The sequence below is a fragment of the Tachypleus tridentatus genome, chromosome 2, assembly GCF_004210375.1.
Source record: "Tachypleus tridentatus isolate NWPU-2018 chromosome 2, ASM421037v1, whole genome shotgun sequence".
Lineage (NCBI taxonomy): Eukaryota > Metazoa > Arthropoda > Merostomata > Xiphosura > Limulidae > Tachypleus > Tachypleus tridentatus.
In genome coordinates this window covers 66,265,332-66,289,746 of record NC_134826.1, presented here as the reverse complement: position 1 = coordinate 66,289,746, position 24,415 = coordinate 66,265,332, and the positions used below count along the sequence as shown (strand labels likewise).

General features: G+C 35.2%; 1 protein-coding gene across 2 annotated transcripts in view; it reads right to left on the bottom strand.

The window, feature by feature from the left end:
- Positions 1 to 22,211, bottom strand: part of LOC143244064 (T-box transcription factor TBX1-like) — a 44,043-nt gene extending 21,832 nt beyond the window's left edge. The window contains exons 1-3 of one of the 2 annotated variants that reach the window (XM_076488088.1): positions 21,739 to 22,211; positions 18,330 to 19,065; positions 15,192 to 15,456 (exon numbers count right to left, since the gene is read on the bottom strand). In XM_076488088.1, the coding sequence (XP_076344203.1) occupies positions 15,192 to 15,456; positions 18,330 to 18,513 (449 nt within the window). In that variant the 5' untranslated portion in view covers positions 18,514 to 19,065; positions 21,739 to 22,211. Of the gene's footprint in view, positions 1 to 15,191; positions 15,457 to 18,329; positions 19,384 to 21,738 lie in introns of those variants that run through there. The other variant, XM_076488087.1, reaches the window with a different exon arrangement.
- Positions 22,212 to 24,415: the final 2,204 nt, after the last annotated feature.

Here is a 24,415-nt window from a genome sequence, read left to right as displayed (position 1 = left end):
TATGATTCATTTAAAAGGATTAATTAATAAAATGTTTTTTTTTATTATCAGAGGATCGCGAAGAAATTATTTATTAAAGTATCGCATTCTTCTAAATTAAAATTTCAATTTTTTTTTGGAAATTATTCCAATTTGAATTTAATTTATGATAATAAAATCTTCTCTCCGTGTAGAGCGAGAGTGACCCAATACTATGCATCTGACGCACTGTGATTGAAGCCCTATTACCTCAAAAAAAAAAAAAAACAGTACAAAAAAACACGCACTATGTTCTTTGGGGACGATGGTGCCTTAATTAGTGTCATGGTCAAATCTAACATTCTCTATAAGAGTAGTGGTGAGTATTGTTGACTAGCTTCTTCCTTTTCGGCTGAAGCAAACAGCATTCGAGTTGTTTTGAGTGAAATTCAGCAAAAAAACAAATTTCTCCATATCATTTTTCTTTGTTTCTTTGGAATTTCGCGCAAAGCTACATAAGGGCTATCTGCCCTAGCTCTTCCTAATTAAGCAGTGTAAGACTAGATGGAAAGCAGCTAGTCATCACCACCCAACGCCAACGAATAGTAGCATTGAGCGTAACATAATAACACCCCCACGGTTGAAAGGGCGAGCATGTTTGGTGTGACAGGAACTTGAACCCGCGAGCACACTAACTACCTGGCCACGCGGGGTATCTCCACATGCTCCTAGAACCTTTGTTATAGTCTGACGCCCCAATTAATTAACACATGTAACAGCGTGATGCATTACTATGTATAACCACACATATTTACGATTGAAATACGTTAAACACGCAAAATTTTTTTCCTTATTTCAAATCTTTTAAAAAAATAACTATCGCTGTTTTTTGTTTTTAGTCATGAACCGTGAATTTAGAATAGAGAAACTTACAGCACAAACAACGTATCACTTGTTATCTGCTACAGCACTTGTTGTCTTTTAATTATGATTTTCTCCACCAGGGATTATGATGTTACATTTAATACAGCCCACTTCGGCTGTTTGAAAGACTGTAGTTCACTGAATAAACTATTCTCAGCATGTGGGTGTGGAAACACCAGTTTATGAGCTCTCCAGAACTATCGGGTGCCGTAACCTTGACCTCAACTTTCCATTACAAAGTGTTACGTTGTTCATCTATTTAAGTACAGTACCTTGTCTTTTCGTAGCTGTAGCAACCTCGACTTTTCTTTGTAAAGTGCTACACTGCCCATCTACTTAAGCAGGAAGTACACTGTTCCGTTGCTTTTGAAGTCGCCCTAAGTTATATTCCTAAAAGTTTCGTCAAGTTCTTAACAATTTCCAGCATAAAAATTCGCCTTAAACGCGATATCTGTTTATCAAACATAATTTGTTCGTATGTGCTATTGCTTCACTTCCATCTTTACGCACGTCCTTTGTATACTGAGAAATTCTGTAATTTATTAAAGGTATTCATCTCAGTTGGTGACGCTTAGACTGAATGAACTGGTCAGAAACACTTAGAGCGTTCAGACATAAATTGTTCCCCGGTGGTACGGTAGTAAGTCTAGGGACTTTTAACGCTAAACTTTGGGGCTCGATTCCCCGTGACAAACGTAGCAGATAGCCCAACGTGACTTTGTTCTAATACAAAAGGTTATTTTTGAAGTACTGAGAAGAATGAGGGAAACGACCTAACAGCACATTTAACTTACTAAAACGCCTTTAACTAGGACTAATTGCTGTGACAAGAACACCTTTAACTGGGACTAATTGCTGTGACAAGAACACCTTTAACTGGGACTAATTGCTGTGACAAGAACGCCTTTAACTGGGACTAATTGCTGTGACAATAACACCTTCAAGTGGAACTCGTTGCTGAAACAAGAACATTTTCAACTATAACAGTGCGCGCACAGCTGAAAATGTGGAGAAAGTTCATGCACTGACATCTTGCGGGCCTGAACTTCTGACTTTGAGATACAGAGTTTGGCATAATAGTCACTCCCAGCCTAGAATTGTTTTTCTTAAGGCAGGTGATGAAATAGAAAATTACTAAGTAAATAATAAAACAAATTAATTTTTCTCTTAGGATTAGAACTGAGTAAAACTCGGAGATCACACATGTTCTTTTACTTGCTTTCGTCTCGTTACACAGCAAGAGGACCCAGTAAAGGTCCAAACAATACGACCTCTGTTCATTGAAGCAGAATCCTATTGGAAGAAAAAGTTACTTTGAGGTTATAGCCAGTAAAAATGGAATCAGTTTCAACTAAATCGATAACACGTGATGCACGTTATCATTCTTTGTCGCGTACCACGAACGTGATTATCAGTTTTTCAGTTCAGTTTGTAAGTTTTCGAGAGCGTACCGAATTTCATCAATCTCCGTCAGGTTTTATTTCAGTAGATAAGGCTTAGCACATCAATCAACATCAAGAAACGTTCCATACAGAAATAGTATCTCAGCAGATGATGACGTAACGCTATACAGTATATTCAATTTTTACTAAGTTTCATTCGGTATTTGGGTTTATACATTAAGCGTCCCTTATGCACAATACGCAGTACACTTTTTTAAAATGTTAAACCGAAATTTAAATGATAACACATTGATAAATACGAAATAAAAACTTTCTCTACAATCGCACTACGTTTGGACTTATCGTCTCGTGTTTGCATTTTATTTTTCTTGGAGAACTCTGCCTCGAAACCTCACATCTGCTTATATGTTTCTGTTGGTGACACTGTTAATGACATGATTAAAGATTTAATACTTATAGAGAAATTTTAAAAGTTGTAAAAAAGGACCATTTGTGTCGGATTTTACTCTGAATCACGTTGGAAGCACCAACGTCACAACAGGAAGTAAAACTGTCCGCACATTTTACTGGATGAAGTCAGTAACTCCGCAGGTGCGCTCCTTCATTTAAGAGTTTCATTATTAGGTCTGGCCAGTTATTATATGTGGTCCTCGCTAGGTCACAGATGTCATAATCAGTGTCAACGTGGACACAAAATAATTAGTGTTATTTGTAATGTTATAAAGTGTACGTTTTACACTCTTCAACCATATCTCCTGATAATCCCGTTATCACTCACGTGTCTCGAGTTTAACATTGAGTTCTGAGGTCGAAATTCTTCACACTCGTAACTGTGCGGTTAAACTAAACATTTGTGTCCCTAGCTGGGATCTGTCTCTTGAACTGTGGGGGTTGGAAGAGAAATGAAGTGGGTGGCATAAGACAATCTATCTGGTGGCGTTTGTGCAACAGGTGGGGATAGTAGCGTTGCTTTTCAACAAGCTTTCTCTCTCTTCTGTCTCAGAAGACATGCGACTGATATAAAGCCTCGGCTTGTTTTCACTTTAAAGACTTCGAGTTACGCTAACCATTCAAAATATTTCCACGACCAGGAACTGACGAATGTATAAACATGGAATAATTGTATCATTCACCCTGAACAATACTGTAAAGACCACCAGCACCAGGAACTGACGAATGTATAAACATGGAATAATTGTATCATTCACTCTGAACAATACTGTAAAGACCACCAGCACCAGGAACTGACGAATGTATAAACATGGAATAATTGTATCAATCACCCTGAACAATACTGTAAAGATCACCAGCACCAGGAACTGACGAATGTATAAACATGAAATAATTGTATCATTCACCCTGAACAATACTGTAAAGATCACCAGCACCAGGAACTGACGAATGTATAAACATGGAATTTCCTTTTTTTAAGCTTAAAGCGGATTAAAACACTTTAATTTTATTATTCTTTTCACTGAAACTTTCGATTGCAAAAAATAGAATATGACGTAATTTTGAGATATTTGATGACTGCATTGGCCTGGCATAACCTGTTGGTTATAGTACTTATCTCGCAATGCACGGGTCGTGGGGTTCGAATCTTCGTAATTGAACATGCTCGCCCTTTCATTCTTGAAGGCGTTATTACGTGTGGGCAATCCCACTATTCTTTAGTAAGAGAGTAGTTCAATAGTTGGCGGTGGGTGATGTTGGCCTTCCCTCGAGTCTATCACACCTAAATTAAAGACGGCTAGCTGAGATAGCCTTAGTCTATCTTTGAGCGAAATTCAAACCAAACTATTTTTCCATAATTTGACATATTTACTTGTACGTATTATAGAAGGTGACAGTGAATATGTATTTTTTATCATTCAGTAATTTTCATACGCAAATTAGTGTTATACAAATACCGTTTCTTGTTTCATGTTAAATTTTGTGTTCATGTTTTAAGTTTATATGTTCTTTCTTTCAGGGACACTTTACTTAGATGTGGATACGTTTTGTTTATTTTTTGAATTTCGCGCAAAACTGTACGAGGGCTGTCTGCGTTAGCTGTCCCTAATTTAGCAGTGTAAGACTATAGAGAAGGTAGTTAGCCACCATCACCTATGACCAACTCTTGAGCCACTCCTTTACCAACCAATAGTAGGATTCACAGTCACGTTAAAACGTACCCGCGGCTGAAAGGGTTAGCACGTTTGGTGGTACGGGGATTCGAATCCGCGACCTTCAGATCGCGAGTCAAGCGCCCTAACCACCTGGCTATGTCAGGCAAAGACAAAACAAGAGCAATCAGAGATATTCTATACCCTCGTCTCAGTGCTCCTTTTAGAGATTACATATGTTTATATTGGATAGTGTCAAACTTAAACTTAGAAAACTCAGAAACATCCTTCTCAAATCCCGAATGATCAACGATCCAAATCATTTTTTGTAGTGTGATGAAGAGTTTGAACCTTAATGTGCTCATGAAATTTGGTGCAAATCCGATCCCTATCTCCCTTCTATAGAAAATGCTTCAAAATGGTGGGGAATCCGAAACAAATTTGGAGCGGACTGTCCCATACTGACTTCCCATCTGATTTAAAATGTTCGTCTACATCGGTCTAGTAGTTTCAAAATACGCGCACTGAAACACACACACACAGACATGGACTCGATTGTAATACCCATGTACATCTCATATACGGGCATGAGTGTTCGCGGGGAGTACTTCCCCCCTCCTGGAAAATGAGAAACATAGTTATTTATTTATTTATTCATCATATGCCCCCACCCCCACAAGAAAACTTTGTCCCTTTCTGGAAAAATATCTGCAGACGCCTATGTACATGCTTAGTTTAAAAAAAATAACGGTACATTTAACACTTTTAGATTTTTATTTAAAAGCACAGTTAGTTAGACATATTTACACCAGTTGGTGCTTTTTTAGAACATTACACTCGATTATTTATCCAAAGTTTTATCTTAAACTCACGCACCAAACGCAAGACGTCACGTGGAGTGGACTGCTTTTTTCTCATTATCTGTTTACTCCATAGCGTACAAAGTTTATCCTTCCATACAGTCTATCATTGCTAAATAAGAAGCGTCTAGAGCAGGTAACTTTGGGCAAAATTCTAAACAAACTGCCTGTTTCAGCGTTTAGCATATCGGTCACCATTTTTAAGAACTCTGACTCGCATTTATTATTATTAATTGGCGTGTGTTTTTTTTATAGCAAACCACATTTGGACTATCTGCTGTGCCCACCGAAGGGAATTGAACCCCTGATTTTAGCGTTGTAAATCCGAAAACTTATCGCTGTCCAAACAGGGGACGTTATTAATTGGAGTTGTATGTATGAACATTGTCGGATTGTCATAAAAAAATCTTTATTTTGTATGAGGTTTAGGTGTATTTCTGTCTGTTGTAAAAAGTTAAACTTATTACAATTTTCCAGTTTGTTTGATAGTCCCTAACCACAGATTGTGAAGCGCTATAGTTACAGACAGGGAAACCTGGGAAGGCATCCCTCTAATCTTACACTGCTATATTAGGGACGGCTCGGTGCAGTGGGCTAACAACCTACTCACTTAAATACTTGTTGAAGAATCCGCAAGCGATTGCGGCCCTATGTTCCTAGACGGAATCTAATGGTGATAACTAACTAACTAACTAAACCTGGGAAGGCAATGGAACAAGTGAACTCAATTTTGACCCAGTAGCAAAGAGCTCCTTTGAATGGATAACAGGGGAATATTGAACTACGGTAAGAATTTTCTGTTTTGAATTCAACGATCACGGTCAACAAGGCCTTCAATCATCGATACGCCCTACACCTTCCCCCCAGAGTACGGGAAAGGCTACTGGTAGGATTCCTACAATTTGGAGAGCACTCTAGTCTAGAAACATGCTACTGAACAGTTAAAGAATTACGATAGAATACAACATGATACATTGAAATACCATCCCGCGAATATTAAGACTAATCCACAGGTAACTGTTAAAATTCCAATTAAAACTGCTCACACAATATTAAAAATATACGATAATAATATAATATAATGCATACTCAGTTTGAATGTTTTTAATTATATATATATTAGTTCATGACATTACTTTTGTGCTATTAATTAATTTTTATCACTTTTTAAACGTTAGTATGTTTTAATATCCATTAAAATGATAAGAATTGTGTTACTTAAACTTCGTTTTTTTCACGTATTTTATAACAATCCAACATTTTTGTCTTGTATTTTTCATCATAATTTATTCTAATTTGAAAAGGCGAAAACATTGCTTTATTGTGATAGAGTATTGGTGTGATTTAAATACATTCATTATATTTAAAAGATATATACCTTTCATAAGCAATCATATTATTTCTTTTCCTTATTGGTAAAATATCTTTGTTCTATACTACTTTGTAACTGCAATATTTTTTTACTAGCAGGAGTACCAATCTGCTGGACGGGTGTTATGCAAAGTTATGATTAATAAAAGGTTATCTTAGGACAATGAAAATTTGTTTCCCTTATCTGTAATCATAAAAAAAGCGCAAAATTTAAAACTGTACAGTTGTATGCATCAACCCTTGGACTCAATGAACCCCCAAACCAATTTTGGTGAAGATCCATCCACAACCTGCGAAGAATTTATATAGACATACGACAAAATATTATATTTATATAAATATAAGAATTGTAAGTTTTGTTTGTTTCTTTGATTGGAATTAAGCACAAAGTTACACAATGGAATGTCTATGCTCTGCTTACCACGGGTGTCGAAACCCGATTTTTAGTGTTGTAATTCAGCAGACATATTGCTGTGCCACTGGGGTCAAGAATTGAAAAGAATATGTATATTGTTATACCATTATATAAGAATTGTAAGCAGACCCGTATACTGTTATGCCACTATATAAGAATTGTAAGCAGACCCGAATGTTGTTATACCTTTATACAGTAAAACCTGTCTAAGACGGAATCGTACGGGTCAGAGAAAAATTCCGGCTTAAACAGGTTTTCCAGCCTAAACTGTGAACATGCATATCCTTAATTATATATAATTTTTGAGTGGAACGTTATACTTGCTTGACTCAAGGGAAGTAAGACGTTTGTGGATAAAGTTATTGTACTGTTTATGCTATATCTATTAGAATAAAAACAAAACAGACATCAAAATATATGTAAGTACACAAAATCTTAATCAAATTTATTTGAAGAAAGTGTCCAATATCAACTGTTTCGTTTTTTTAATGGGCTTTCTCATGTGGATAAAAGAGAAGGCCAATTCTACGGCCTTTTCATGAAGTTCATTTTCCCCCTTCATTTTTACATACAATTTGATAGCGTTAATATAACTTAACACTTGAGATGAAGTAGGAATTTCTATTTCTTCACTATCTTTTCCATTTTGTTCATCTTCTGAATCTCTCACACTGTTACCATCTTGTAATTCTATTAATATTTAAAGAAATTATTAATTAAACAAGAATTTATTAATATTTAAATAAATTATTAATTAATAAAAATAATATTTAATCAAAAACATTTTTCCGCCTTACACAGGTTCTAATCCTACTTGTTAATAGATGAGATAGGTGAAAGATAGTTTTCCGTCCGCGTTACGCAGGTTCCACCACTCAGAGGGCCTTTTATCAGAAAAATCTCAGGATAAAGCTGCAAAGTTTGATATTTCCGGCTTGTACAGGTTTCCGCCCTATGCAGTTTCCAGTTAAGACAGATTTTACTGTATAAGAATTGTAAGCAGACCCGTATGTTGTCATACCATTGTATAAGAACTGTAAGTAGACCTGTATATTGTTATACCTTAACGAACCACAGATTCATGTAAATATGTATAAATCAACTTAAGTACAGAATTAAAAGTATTAGGTTGAAGTTTGTGTATCGTACGTGCATAAAACTTTAATCTGGCAACATGTGTTCGACACATGCGATTTCCATCAAAAATTAAAATCTATAATAATTTCTAAGTTTGGAAATTTTGTTACACCTTCAACTGTTGTAAAGATACAAACTGAAAAATGCAAGAAAAAAATCGACATGCGAGTCTTGTGGTAGTCGAATAAGTTAGACAATTTCTATCTAAACCATCTACAGTACCCACGAACGTTAGTTAGGTTCAAAACAACTAGTAACGAGTTACCATATAAATCTGATTAATTATTTTGCGCATCTCGTCATTTTACGAGAGAAAACAGAAAGCATGATATACCGATAAAACCGGTTTACACAAATTACTTCCCACTTTAAACATGAATTTATACAGTTTGTAAGTATGCAGCTGGATTTTTGTTTTGTAGTCAAGGCCAATATCACTGTTATCACATTATCTTTCTTACTATAAACAAAGTGATTAAGTAGTCGTTCCCAAATACATACTCGAGTTACGAATGGCATCCTTTACGACGTATATCGTGATATTACAATAACGATTATGTTACAAGTGGAGACCTCTCTGAAGTGATAAATCACAACTTGAAATCTTTGTCGTTTTTCAGTTCCGATCAATAACATAATCCGGTTCACAGAGGAATCTTAGATAAGTTAGGACATAAGAGTGGCTCGTGAACATGTGGTTGTGTTTTGACAAACTGTTTTGACTCAATACACCTTTGACCCTGAAATTTAAACCCAATCCATCTATGTAAACTAACTAACTAGCTATGCATTCTCGTGTGTGTTTTTTTTTGTTGTTGCATTTTTATTTCACCCTCAAACACGAGAAATCTGTTTAACACAAAATTAGTAGAAATGGTTAATTTAGAAAATGAGAACCATGAATCGTTAACAAAACTACTGAAAACAAAATGGACTAAAATACAAAGATTATACTTACAGCATACAAATAGTGACTCTAAAGAAAAGAAGAAAACAAATAACAAGGCTGGAAACAGTGTCTAACTTATTTTCTCAAGCTATTTTTACTCAGTCTCTATACTATTAGAGTTTAAGACCAGGCGCAAGAAATTAATCCCGAATTTTAAAGTCGTACATCGAAAGGCCTATTGCTGAGCCATCAGGGACATGAAACTAATAAATAATCCTTTCCATAATTAATACTTATTTCAGTATTTTAATTAAGTTGAAATATATATTTGATATTTTAAATCTGTATATGGCCCTCATCATTTTGGTCACATTTTTTCCACACGTACATTTAAACTTTATCTGCAGCGTGTAAACATTCTAAAGCACGTAGTAACACAAACACAACAATATTTAAAGTGATATGCAAATAAATAATTATTAAAACACGTCGTAAGAGCTAAACAATATATTCAATGCAGTATGTAAACGGTCCCTCATTAAACCTATAATAGAACACAAAATTTTGACTCTGGAAAGCTGTATTCGAATTCGTGCAATACCAGTCATTATAGGTTATTACAGCTGTAACTCACCCCAGCTGACAGTATAGAGTTTTGTTAAGCATAATATCGGGACTCAAACTTTGAACCTTCCAATATGCAGGTGATACGTAACTTAAAGCCTTATGATTCAAGACTTAAAGACTAAAGATCTATGACTTAAAGACTAACGATTTGTGAATTAAAGACTAATGATTTGTGACTTAAAGACTAATTATTCATGCCTTAAAAATAACAATTAATGACTTAAAGACTAATTATTTAAGACTTAAAGACTAACGATTTGTGAATTAAAGATTAATAATTTGTAACTTAAAGACTAATAATTCGTGACTTAGAGACTAGTTATTCATGACTTAAGGACTAATTATTTAAGACTAATTATATGACTTAAAGACTAATGATCTGTGATTTAAAAACTACTGATTCGTGACTTAAGGGCTAATTACTCAAGATTAATTATTTGTGACTTACAGACTAATTATTCAAGACTAATTATTTGTGACTTAAAGATTAACGATATGTGAATTAAAGATTAATGATCTGTGATTTAAAGACTAATGACATGTGAATTAAAGACTAATTATTCTTGACTTAAAGACTAATTATTTATGACTTAATGAATAACGATTCATGACTTAAAGACTAATAATTCGTGAATTAAAGACTAATTATTCAAGACTTAAAAACTAATTATTCATGACTTAAATACTAATGATTCAAGACTAATTATTTGTGAATTAAATACTAACGATATGTGAACTAAAGGCTAATTATTCATGACTTAAAGATTAACAACTTATGACTTAAAAACTGGTTAGTCTTGAATTCTGTATGATATATATCGCGCACTGGAACAAGAAGTGGTGTTTCTTTTCTGCGTAAATATATATCTCTGACGGAATCTTGAACCTTGACCTAGTCTTCCAGAATTTTAATTATTTTTTATATAAGTACGATGACATATACGAAAATTTAGGTCATTTGGTCAGTCAAGGTCAATTAGTACACTTTCAATAGGGCTACTAACATTGATGTAACATTAGATCCCACTATCGATATTCCATCAGTTCAATTTTTTTAACAAATGTAATTGACTTTGAAAGATTTGATGGTGGCCTACAAGGTTCAAGTCAAAAAAAGTTTGACGTACCTATTTTTAGAGGTCATTATCGGAATATCTAAAGTAATTACTTTCCTTTTTGTTTTTCATCAATAGGTCATCAGCACTGAGCTCAAAGAAAGAAATTAACCCTGAATTTTAGAGTCATACGTCATAAGGCCTGTTGCTGAGCCACCAGGGACGTGAAAATAATCATCCAGCTCATAACTAATAATCATGTGAGTATTTTAATGAAATGAAAATATATCTTTAATATTTTCAATTTGAACACCTCATTATATGAGACATAGATTAGAAACCGAAGTTTGAAGCACAGCCAGTACTACATTACAAAGTTTGACCACTTGACCATAGGTCGAGTAACCAGTCAATGGCGCCCGTCGTTAATACGTATATTTTTAATCGAATAAAGGAACTGACTATTACAGTTATAACTCACCCCAGATGACAGTATGGAATTGTGTTCAGTATATATTGGAACTCAAACTTTGGACCTTCCGATACGCGGCCTGTAATGATTACCAAATACACACACACACACACACACACAGGTATATATATATATATATATATACTGCGTTGATTATTAAGGTCAGTATTGTCTCATTTTGCATCCAGATGGAGAAGGAAAGAGAAAAACAAACAAATTCAAATTAAGATTTTTACAAAGGTGTTATGTTGACTGACTTGCAAATGACTCAATCAGTTGTGTAATGGCAAAAAAATGGTCATGCTAGATATATCTTAATAGATTATATGTGCACATGTGGGTTGCATTTTATCATTTACCAAATACTTATCAGTAAATTTCATCTGACTATCTGACACATCTTAACCCTACATATACAGCTAATATATCATACATACCTTATACGACACTTTAATCTTAAAAGACACAATTGCCACAACCTAAGTTGATTTTACGGCTACATGTTCTGATGTTAATAACATACATGCAAAATAGAGAGAGACCAATGTGTGTTTTGGACATAAGAGGGAGAGGGGGGTAAACCGTACAGCTTGACCAGAGAGTTTAAAAGTGACCGTTCCAATTTTCGACCTACACCAACTACCTAAGATTTTGCGATCAATAAATCTCTGAAAACTGATATTCAGATAACAGAGAAACGACAAACATTTAATGTAAGAAGCTTATCCATCCATCATTTGATGGTGAAACTCCACACTTGTCATGTGTTGTTATTCACGGTTCCCTTCACATTTTAACCCTCAGCCTGGGAAGCATGCAGAAAAAAAAAGGTCTGTTTTAGGAGATCACTTAAAAACCAAGGGGAGGGAGGAATGTGACCGATTCTCCCTGTAAAACAACATTATCCTGATTCAGCAGACTAATTCCAGTTAGGTCTTATTTGTTTTGTTTTGTTTTCTTTTTAGTTAGTAGACCTAATTTTCTGAATACGTTTCATTAATAGTTTCTTACAGAGGAAAATCAAAAACAAACTACTACTTTGACAACCCATAAAAATGTAGACTGTCGTGATCACCAGGAAGACATGATGGAATCTGACGCTGAGGTTTAAAATATCTAGTAAGAGACGACTCCATCTGCCTTTTCTCTCAATTATATAAAGATACGCGGTACATCTTCAAACTACTTAAGACGATGTTATATGAATTTGGTTGTAAGGGTAGTTCATCCTGTAATACGAAAATGTGGAATGAAATGCAAAAATAATACATTTTCTTTAACGTGGAGTCACGAGGTGTAAAACTCTTAAGCCTAATATGGAATCACAAGGCTAAAAATTCTTAGGCCTAATGGTATCACGAGGTTTAAAAGACTTAGGTCTAATATGGAGTTAAGAAATTTACAACTCTTAGGCCTAACATGGGATTACGAGGTTTAAAACACTTTGGCCTGTATATTTGAACAGTGTATAACTAGTGAGGCTAACAAAGCACAGTTAAATAATAATGCTAATAATCTTATAAGCTCAAATACTTCATATACATGCATGTTGGAAACTCATCGATTATACGTCATGTGAGCTTTACGAATTACTTTTTAAACTTTTTAAGAAGATTGCGACATTATTAAAACACGTCATAACAGCTAAACAATATATTCAATGCGATATTTGTAAACGGTCCTTTGTTGGCCCTATAGCAGAGCACTAGCTTCCTACATTGGAAAGCTAAATTCGAATCCTTGCAATACCACAAACTATGTCCCGCATTTTATGCTGTGGGTATGTTATAAAAATGTCAGTCAATGAGCACAGATGGTGAGCGCTGCTGACTGGTTGTGGCCATATAGGTCAAAATTAGGGATATAAATAAATGATAGATGAAGAAAAGTGGACAATTTAGAGAATTCAAGGTGTATATGATTTAAACATAAGGTACATTGTAATAGATATATATCAAAATGTAACATGGTATGTGAATAAATTGTAGATATAAAAATCTAATATTTATGTAAATTTACACTTATTGTCCCACAGCGCTAGAACTATAAATTATATATACACACACACACACAAATACTGAGGTTTTAAAAAGAATACATCCAATTGCACAATTGGTAAAACACAAAGCTCGTTCCCATATTTTCACGCAAAACTACACAATAGCCTATCTCTGCACAACTGCTCTTAATTTTGAAATGAGATACACAGTACCCACCGCCAACTTTTTGGCAACTCTAGTCTGGTCAAACAATGAGTGTGATTTAATCATCACTTTTTGGAGCAATGGGACGCGAAACACGTACTCTCAGATTTACCATCCAAGCACTCTAGCAGCTAGGCCACTCCCGGTATAGCATAGAAAGACATGGACGAATAATTAGATGGAATTAAAATGTCAAACATTGAAGGTTTGGAATCACCATATTTATTAAGAAATTCGGATTTTTTTATTTTTTTTTTTACCTTTATAGTGACTCAACTGCTTGTGCGTTCAGGTTTTCGTGGATTACAGGGTTCTAACGTGTGATTCATAAAAATAAAACAAAGAAACATATATTGCCTATATTGCAATTAATATCACTAGCCTTTCACTACCGGATCTCCTACATAAGTAAATAACACGTTTTGTTTGACCACCATGGTCCGGCATGACCAGGTGGTTAAGGCACTCGACTCGTAATCCGAGGGTCGCGGGTTCGAATCCCGTTACACCAAACATGCTCGCCCTTTCAGCCGTGGGGGCGTTATAATGTAACAGTCAATCCCACTATTCGTTGGTAAAAGAGTAGCCCAAGAGTTGGCGGTGCGTGGTGATGACTAGCTGCCTTCCCTCTAGTATTACACTGCTAAATTCGGGACCGCTAGCGCAGGTAGACCTCGTGTAGTTTTGCGTGAAATTCAAAACAAAACAAACCAGTTCCTCGTATATATTGAACTGATCGTAAAAGTATTCGGTGTGACATAATATCTGGACTTTACCGGGAATGAATGGTATAAAGACAAATTGGTATCTACAAGTTACAAATTACTGACACTGGTTTATTACAGTAACATACACCAATATTATTAAAGTTTCGCAAAAAATCCTAGAAATAAAGACCCGAAACGTTTTTAAAATACCCTACCATCTAAAGAACTGTCGTTTTCAACTCTTATTATAATAGAAGAGAAATGGTTTGATTCAGAAACTCGAGAGGCATATAACCTGTTCTATTGTTGTTGTATTTTTCACAAGGTTCTATACTGTACTCAAATGTATGTTTATCTTGCAAATGTTAAAAAGAAACAGGTTTATTAAGTAGCTGGGTACCCGTCCTCTGGACGGATGTTATGCAAATTCATGATTAACGATAGGTTGCTTTCCTTATATGAAATTGTGAAAAAAACACACACTAAAAAACACCCATATAAAGTGCAAAACACAAAATGTGAAACTGCAAATTTCCATGTTTCTCCGCATGGACCTAACAAACCTTCATGTTGAAGTTAGTGAAGATTCATCAAAAGGAAACGAAGTAATAGTAATAAATGCAAAAACGCCCATAAAAACTGCAAATTTCAAAACTGTAAATTTGTATCTATTTCTACATGGACAGAATGAATCATCGTACCAGTGTTGCAGAAGTTCCATACTAAGGGAGCGACATAGTTAAACAATTCAAACAAAAAACGCTCATAAAATCCGCAAAATGCAAGATTGAAAATTTATATTTATCCCTCAAGCACCTAATGAACTTCCATACCGATTTTGGTGAAGATCCATCCAAACCCTGTGAAGAAGTTAATGGACTACAGCAGACAACTATTGTATTTATATTGATGTTAACGCTTCAAAACTTTGAGACAAACGTGTTAAAACTAGAGATGGCGCTTTATAAATAATGATAATTTCTACCTGTTTTTTACTGCTGCATTTTAACTCCAAGACACGTAGTTTAGGACAAACTGGATTTAAAAACAACGGATATACTTACCTTCCTGCCTTAGTGACTATCATTTCAGTCTCTAGCTGGTTGAACTCTTCCCAAAGTGACTTCATTTGTAATTCACAATTGACGTTAACTAGTTTTGGGTGCATAACCTTGTTTGGATTACACGAAACCTCTGCATCAAAACGAACGGGAGTTCGCGCACGGCTCTCGTGTTCCTTATTGTTCTGAACGTCGTACGTGTCGGTCGTGGTTAACCCGTAAGTCTCGGCCAGACTTGGCCTATGGATACTGGCGTTTAGAAGAAACGCTGAATAAAAAAATAAAATAAAAATTATACACTCCTTTTGTTTTCGGAATTTTTTTAGTAAAATAAAATTATTTTTTAAATAATTTTCACAATAAAGTTCCCATAAAAAAAGAGGATCTATGCACTCCAGATAATTAAGACAGAAATTTTATTTCAATCAACATTTCGCGTTAGCAGTTTCTTCTAGGCTTGGTATACGTGCAATTGATTGTTGTTAGAACATTCGTTACGTTATAAAAGTGTTAGTGGCGTTATATGTCTCGAGTCTACCGTATCTAACAATGTATAAAATATTATTATTGCTTCACTGTTATTTTAATGTTAATACGTGGTTATAATTCTAAGCATATAGTTTTATTAACACACAACACCTGTTATTTATATGAAATATAAAAACAAAGACGATTTCAAAAGCTTTGATGCTTAGCTACAAAAAGAAATAGAAGTGAATATGGACCATATGTCTGTCCTTGAAATAATTGAAATTTAAAGGTTTTGTAGGATAGTTTTCAGTCTCTAATATAGTACGGTTATTCGTTTTCTTGTGTAAAACTGTTGACCCTTGTGCAGAGCGACAATTTGTTAATTATCCAACATATTATGGTTCTGTTTTTCGATTTTCAAACTACGTGCAGCGTAGAATAACTTGGGTTAAAAAACACAACTTACGAACAAAAGTCTAGTTACAAGCAAAAGTTCGTACAAAACTACACAAGAGTTATCCAGGCGTCCCTAATTTAGCAGTGATAGCCTAGAGAGAAGGCAGCTAGTTACCACCACCGACCGCCAACTCTTGGGCTATTCTTTTAACAACGAATAGTGGGATTGACGGATGAAAGAGACAAGCATGTTTGATGCGATAAAGATTCGAACCCGCCACCCGTAGATTACTTCTTTGTTAAAACAGTGTATTTGTAAATAAACGAAATTTTAAATTCGAAATTCCACGTCGTGTTTATAAGCTTGCGTTCACTATAACAACCATCCGTGTCAAAATACACAAAAGTCCGTAGTTGGACTCGAACAGGGCGGCATGCTGTTAGTCAATAAATATACGAAACACGTTTTATGTAACATTTCGCCAAGTTATAAAGATATCTTGACGCCATAAGAACGTGCGAGTTCGTAATCATTTATCGGAAGCGATTTACCAAAGGTGGTAAAATGTAGAATAAAGTTACTCAGCTATCATCACTCTGTTTACTGTTGAGATCGAGCCCCGAATTTAAGTAGCGTTATAATTATCAATTTTCCATTAGACCCACCTGAAATGGGGTACTGAAAGACGTGATACTGTACATTCTAATGGCTTACCGACTCCAAGTCTGCAGAATAATAGCTTGATAAATTTATTCTTTATTTTATTATTTGTTTGAGAAGCGGTGGAAATAGAGAGATAAACTTTTGATGAAATTGTTGTTGCATTGAAAACTTTTTTGTCAGAAAACCTCTCCACACACGACTTAATTAAATGTTTACTAGTAATTGTGCTCTTTGCTTTTTTAAGAGAGACTCGTTTAATTTACGAACGACACAAAGTTTTGAAACGGCTGTTTGTGAAACGACAATAGACGTATTTCTCTACAACGTTTCGTCTCTAACAGTGGGACATGATCACGCTTCACTTTCGTAAATGTGTAACAATCACTACATCCGTCTTAACAATACGTGGAAAGATTTTTAAGTGTTGACACAGTCGTGACGTCAGTAACAATTCAAACAACTGCGTTTAGATCTGTTAAAGGTTTATTTTCCTAATACAAAAATAAAAGAAATCTTTAACATTATTAAACGATCAATTAAACCATTGGTCCACAGTTTAATTTCGAAAAAGATTTTCGACAAAGTATAGTAATATTATTCACATACGAAAATTAATTTAGGTTATTGTACGGTAAAGTAAAACGGACTCCATAGATAGACTACGTACTTATAAAATACACTAATATTATCGATATGTATCTTTGTTTTGTTTTTGAATTTCGCGCAAAACTATTCGATGGCTATCTGCGCTAGCCGTCCCTAATTTAGCAGTATAAGACGAGAGGGAAGGCAGCTAGTCATCACCACCCACCGCCAATTCTTGGGCTGCTCTTTTACCAACCAACGAATAGTGAGATTGATCGTCACATTATAACGCCCCCACGGCTGAAAGAGCGAGCATATTTGGTGTGACAGGAATTCGAACTCGTGACCCTCAGATTACAAGTCGAGTGCCTTAACCATCTGACCATGCCGGGCGTTATCGTTATATTGTTGTAAAGTATATTAATGTTTATTGTGGACTTTGCTCGGTTTTGCTTCCGATATTTTAGTTTCACCGTCATGCAGAAGAATGACTAATTTCAAAATTAGTCCAAGACTATATAGTTTATAAACTTTTAGCATGGACTCTTACCAGTTCTTAAAAACAACAACAACAAAGAAACTAGGAAACTGAGTTATATATTTTTTAAATATCATTCGATGTATAATTGTACAAACTATATTTCATTTTCAGCTCAGCTTCCAACGACACCTGGAATTTTAAACCACAAAACTGTTCACAGTCTAATCTTATCACCCCTTGTACAGTTCAATTTATTTTGTTGTTGTTTTTACGAAAACGACGACAACAACAACGCAGCCTAGTGAAAAAGTAAATGTTACGTATACTATAACATCTGGCGATTGTTATCATGTTTGTCTAAGACTAATATCATAAGAACCCAATAAAAACATGCACTAATAAAATCCATGTAATTTCCCATATTTATTATTGTTTTTGTTTTTTTTAAATTCCTCCTCTCTTAATTGGTTATTATATTTAGTTTACCCTCTTCCTTGAGTATTGAGAAATTCTGTTAAATCAGATGAAAGTCAGTTTTCCCTACCTTCCATATCTTTGACCGGAGAGACAGAACTGTAGTCAGTGAGAGAACACTGTAAGGCGGCCCAGTTGTAGCAACAGTCGTCAGTAGAAGTGGGTGCCGAGATGCCTAATGCAGAATCCATTGGCGGCAGAGCTGATTGCTGGTCCGTAACTGTGAGTAGTGACTCCGGTGTGACTTCCGTCATCAAGGAACTGGTGGTGAAGAGACACCGTCTTGGGGTTAACGGGTTCTACATGTTCGTTTCAAGATCGGAAACGACAGCTATTAGATCCAGGTGCACTCCGGAATCTTAACGGTGGGGTGGACGTGCGCCTGCTGCACCTCACAATAAAGCTCCGCCTCCGCTGATCACAACCTATCTGGGTAACGTGCGACCGCTGACAGACCAGCAGAAGCTGGGCGTAAGAGTGAAACAGTCCAGCCCTGACCACACACCGTCGAAAAGTGCCATAAATACCCGGAACATAGGAGCTTCCAGGCGGCAGGACAGATTCACTTCTCGCTTGTCGTGGGAGTTCCAAGAAGCGAATTTCTTGCTGGAGGACGAATAGTTAAAAAATTTTCTAGCCCGCTGTCTTATCCTTAGCCTATAGCTGGATGTTAAAACACTGTATTCTATCTGGACCGGTCACGATTTTGTAATAACTTCTTGAAGAAACAACAACAGGGGGTTAACGGGTAGGTCTTTCCTCTGTCGTGTGACACCCTCATCATGTCCTCCCCTTCGCCCTCCAAACTGAAACAAAAGAGATCGTGAGTTTTCTGCTAATGTTTCACAGTAGCGAGAGACACCCCAACCCTTGTACGCTCCTTCTTAGAACATAACGCACTGTATCCGTAATGTTGCTTAGAACATAACGCACTGTATCCGTAATGTTGCTTAGAACATAACGCACTGTATCCGTAATGTTGCTGCTTTTTACCCGTCATTGTTCAAAATTTAAAAACCTGTTCACTGTCAACGTCATTTGAAGGTTTACTTTCCAGATTAGAAAACGTTGATTAGAACATACAGGATGGATTTGTTTGGATCTGTGTTTCAAACACATTTGTAATTCCTAAGCACAAAATTATATATATATAGAGAGAGAGGCTAAGAGTGAGAGAAAATATTAATACTGATAGAGTTAAATAAATAAAAAACAAAATCAAAAGGAAGGACTGCGTTAAAAACAGCAAATCAAAATTCCTTACCAATTATATTAGTTTGTAATAGCGTAAAATAAGCCGAAACAAAGATAAAAAACGCTGCACTACTTGAAAAGATCCAAGGGTACAAGTTATAATGTAGGATACAAAATGTATCCTAGGTTTTGGAGGTAACTTAGGAAGTAGGATTCATATTGAGGTGGGGATACACTGTCTATCACTCTTAACCTCCATTCGCCAGTCTCACATAAAACAACAAAATACAGTAAAGAAATAGCAATAAAAATTTAAATGAAAATAATAGATGCAAAAATAAAATTAGGAGAGCGAGATATGAATGCTCAAGCCCACAACGTCCCACATCTATATCACCCTTCACTGCCTGCAGACAGTTATGGGAAGGTGACTGCTCTCCATATAAAGAAGAAAAAGAAGAAATAAGAATTAAATAGAAAATATATAAAAATAAAAACGAGGTTCTACCATTTGGGGTAAGTAAGTAAAATAAACTTACCTCTTGAAGTCAACATTTCAGCCCCCATTATAGTAGAAAGGGACTAACTGGTAGCCCAGTATTTAGAAAATATTAATACTGATAGAGTTGCATAAATAAAAACAAATTGAAAACAGAATTATGAATTATATATATATGTATATACACATATCTGTTTGGGATTTCTCGTTTGTTAACCTTCAGTACAACACTTTGCTTAACCTTGCAACCTACCTTGCAATTCAACACTGAATTTTGAACTAAAACAATATATATTTATGCTTGGAAATGAATTACTTCGTCATTTCTAATTAGTGATAGGATGAATCATATTTGAGTATATTTTCAATTGAATAGTGAGATCGTATTCTAATTCTATTCTCGATACGTTTGAAATTTAAATAAAACTTCAAAATATGATTCAATTTTATAGGTGGGAAGTTTATGTGCTTTTGTATCTCAAAGTATCGATGTACAGAACTGTATAATATGTTATCAAATCACTCACATTAGTAGTCGATATAAGCTATTCGAGTTACAAAAAATAAACGAGTTATTGATTTCTGTCATCTTTCATGGCGAAACATAAATGTTGCTTAAACTACTCTGACAAATAAAAACACAAATATGTACAAACACAGAACCTTATTTGTGGTAAGAGAGACTTTTAAATTCACAGCTATAGTTACTCATTAGTTTAAACAAATATTGTCAAAATAAAAGGTGTACTAGAACTGAATCTTCTAGTACTAGAATTAAATTTTGTTCCAGGTTTGAATCTGTTAAACACTACACCTTGTACTAGGACTAAATATATTAAATAGTACACCTTGTGCTAGGACTGAAGCTATTAAACACTACACCTTGTACTAGGACTGAATCCTTTAAATACTACACCTTGTACTAGGATTGAATCTATTAAACACTATACTTTGTACTAAGACTGAATCTGTTGAACACTACGCCTTGTATTAAGACTAAATCTATTAAATACTACACCTTGTACAAGGACTGAATCTGCTAAGCACTACATCTTATACTAAGACTAAATCTGTTAAATACTACGCCTTGTACTAGAACTGAAAATCTTCTCTTAGCTGCATCTTGAATTGGTACTGAAGTTTTTCAATTTTCAAACATAATACGTTAAGCTATTGCTGTATGCTGTGGAGTCATCTTGTGTGCGCATGCACCGCTAAATACAGTAGATATTAGTCTATTATAAAGATAATAATAACAATCAAAATTATATATGATGGTTTATTGTAAGCCTGGTGTTTATAAACACTCCATCTTGCGAGACTGAAGATGATGATAAGATTACAGTTGCTGCGGAAGAAAAGTACAAGAAAAATCTTCGTATCATGAATTATGTAAATCAGAAATTGTCAGTCGAGTACAGATATGAACACAAGCTTCAGGATTTTTGTCTGTGGCTCAAATGTTGATTTGATATTCGATAAATTTAACACATTAATCTGTTAACATTTATTTTAAACATTTGTTGATTCCAGCAACTATTACCATAAATTTCGAGCCAAAATGCACCATCTCTAATGTATTTGAGTCTTAATACACCATCCCCAATGCATTTGAGCCATAATACACCTACATCGAATGTATTTGAGTTACAATACACATATACCTAATGTTTTAAAGCCAAAATACACCCACACCTAATATTTTTGAGCCATAATAACCTAAAACCAAATGTTTTAGAGTCAAAATATACCCAACCCCTAATGTTTTTGAGTAGAATACACTCACATCCTAACCCGGCATGGCCAGAAGCTTAGAGCTGACTTGTAAACCGTGGCTCGCGGGTTCGAATTCCCATCACATCAAACATGTTCGCCCTTTCAGCCGTGAGGGCGTTATAAAGGTACGGTCAATCCCCTTATTCGTTGGTAAAAGAGTAGCCCAAAAGTTGGCGATGGGTGGTGATGACTAGTTGCCTTCCCTCTCTCTAGTCTTACACTGCCTAATTAGGAACGGCTGACGCAGATAGCCCTCTTGTAGCTTTGCGCGAAATTTAAAACAAGCAAACAAACATTTTAATTTGTTTTTCTTGTTTTACTGTTAACGTGAATGAAACTATTATAATACAAACTACATTATTGAATGTAGGAACTCGAATTTTAAACTAAATAAAACTGGTGGTAGTTAAGCATAACCGTAAAAGTATCAGAAATCGAATGACATCAGAGCTGGTTGAACGGTTGCAAGTTTATCTTTAAGATATATTGTTACTTATTTAGATGACAAGGTGTTGAAAGATAAAAAATAAACATTCATCTCGGTTCTTTGGCGTCTGTGTAGTTATAATAATAAGCTCATTCTAAGTTGGGAGGCCTGGCATGGCCTAGCGCGTAAGGCGTGCGACTCGTAATTCGCGGGTTCGCGCCCGCGTCGCGCCAAACATGCTCCCCCCCCCAGGCGTGGGGGCGTTATAATGTGACGGTCAATCCCACTATTCGTTGGTAAAAGAGTAGTCCAAGAGTTGGCGGTGTTGGCCCAACTAGCTGCCTTCCCTCTAGTCTTACACTGCTAAATTAGGGACGGCTAGCACAGATAGCCCTCGAGTAGCTTTGTGCGAAATTCCAAAACAAACAAACAATAAGTTGGGAAGTAATGAGAACTAAAATTAACGCGCTTCATGTATGATCCGTTGTAAACTGAAACTTCTTAGAGGGCTAAGTATATTTTCATTGGGTGTTTCGGATTCCTTATTTCCAACTATAATACGTGCTTAAGGTACATCACACGTTATCGTTTATCTCCTATTGGGTTAAATACACTCAGCCACAGGAGTTTTGCCCGCCCATCCCTAGTGTGGGCCTACATAATTATGTAAATGGGCGGGACTCTAAAACTTTCCAACAACGCAGATAGCCTGATACACGCCTCCTGCATATGAATGGACCGAGCTGTTCCGCCTGTGAGCTTATAGAACCAATAATACCGAAAACGCCAACTCTACCGTTGAAGAATTCAATATTTTCAACCTTTTCCTTGTTTTATTCAGATTTTTTTTTATTCAGGTCTGTTGAGAAATTTTCATTAATGCTTGTACTAATAGATACATTTTAAATAGATATTTTAAAAGATGAAGACACAGAACATATAAATTATTAAAAAAAACAGATAAATTGAATTGGAAATATATGTTAGTTGAAAACGAGGCGTAAAAAAATTAAAGTACACATACGAATTCTTACTGAAGATATAACTGTCTCACTGACTGTTGTAAGTAAACATTATTTTCACACTGTACCTAAAAATTATCAGTAATGTTTTATCAAAGTCAATTACTGACATAGATTAGAAATAAAACGTAAAGCAGTAACTGGCACAGCTGATATAATATACTTGTTCAACTAGAAGTATGTGATATTATGAAAAAAAAAAACTTATGGGACCGGCATGGCCAGCTAATTAAGGCACTCGACTCGTAATCCGAGGGTCGCCCTTTCAATCGTGAGGGCATTATATGTTACGGTCAATCCCACTATTTGTTGGTAAAAGAGTAACTTACGAGTTGTCAGTAATGACTAGCTGCCTTCCCTCTAGTCTTACACTACTAAATTAGGGACGGCTAGCGCAGATAACCCTCGTGTAGCTTCGCGCGAAATTCAAAACAAACAAATACTTATAACAAAAATGTACTGGATAATAACTGTATGCTGAGAAACTGTGTATATATAGTCATTTGACCATGAGTTTATCTTTTCACTGGAACATCCCCAAGCTTTTATTACCATCCATATCGAGAGACTTTGTTTAATTTCTTTTTTATATCAAAGCTATAATTTTATCAAAATTTCTTGGTTATCTAATGTTTTAGAAAAATACATTTTTTTCTTTTATGTTATACGCTACATGGCTGAAAAGGCGAGCATGTTTGGTGCGACCCTTAGATTACGCAAATACAACAGTTGTCAAAAGTCGTGTGTTGTAACACACTACTCAGAAAGCTAACACAAGTAGCAATTGAAAATCGATATATATTGTTGCGATTTGTAAAGCTGTTATAACTGTAACTAAAAGCCGCATGAAAGTCCAACGCAGAAGACTAACTCAAAGCGATAAATTTAATATAACATTTTTTATTTCTAATTTTAAAATAAATATAAGTGTTATAAAAAGTCCAGTTGATAAAGATGTATATGAAAGATTATTTAAATACTTAATTTATTAGAAATTTGTGTAGAATACTGAAAAACTACCACTATTTTTTATCTTCTCCATTAAAGGTTCATTTTCATAGTTTTGAATCATCCAACACAGCTTCGCTGGACTTTAATTTAGGTTGACCAAACGCTAGTCAATAAAACTTCAACCATTCTCCAAACAAATGCTAGAAATATCCAATTTTATAAAGCAAAACATAGTAAATTTAATAAAGTATAAACGCAATATCTGTAATTCATGTATGCTAAATAGA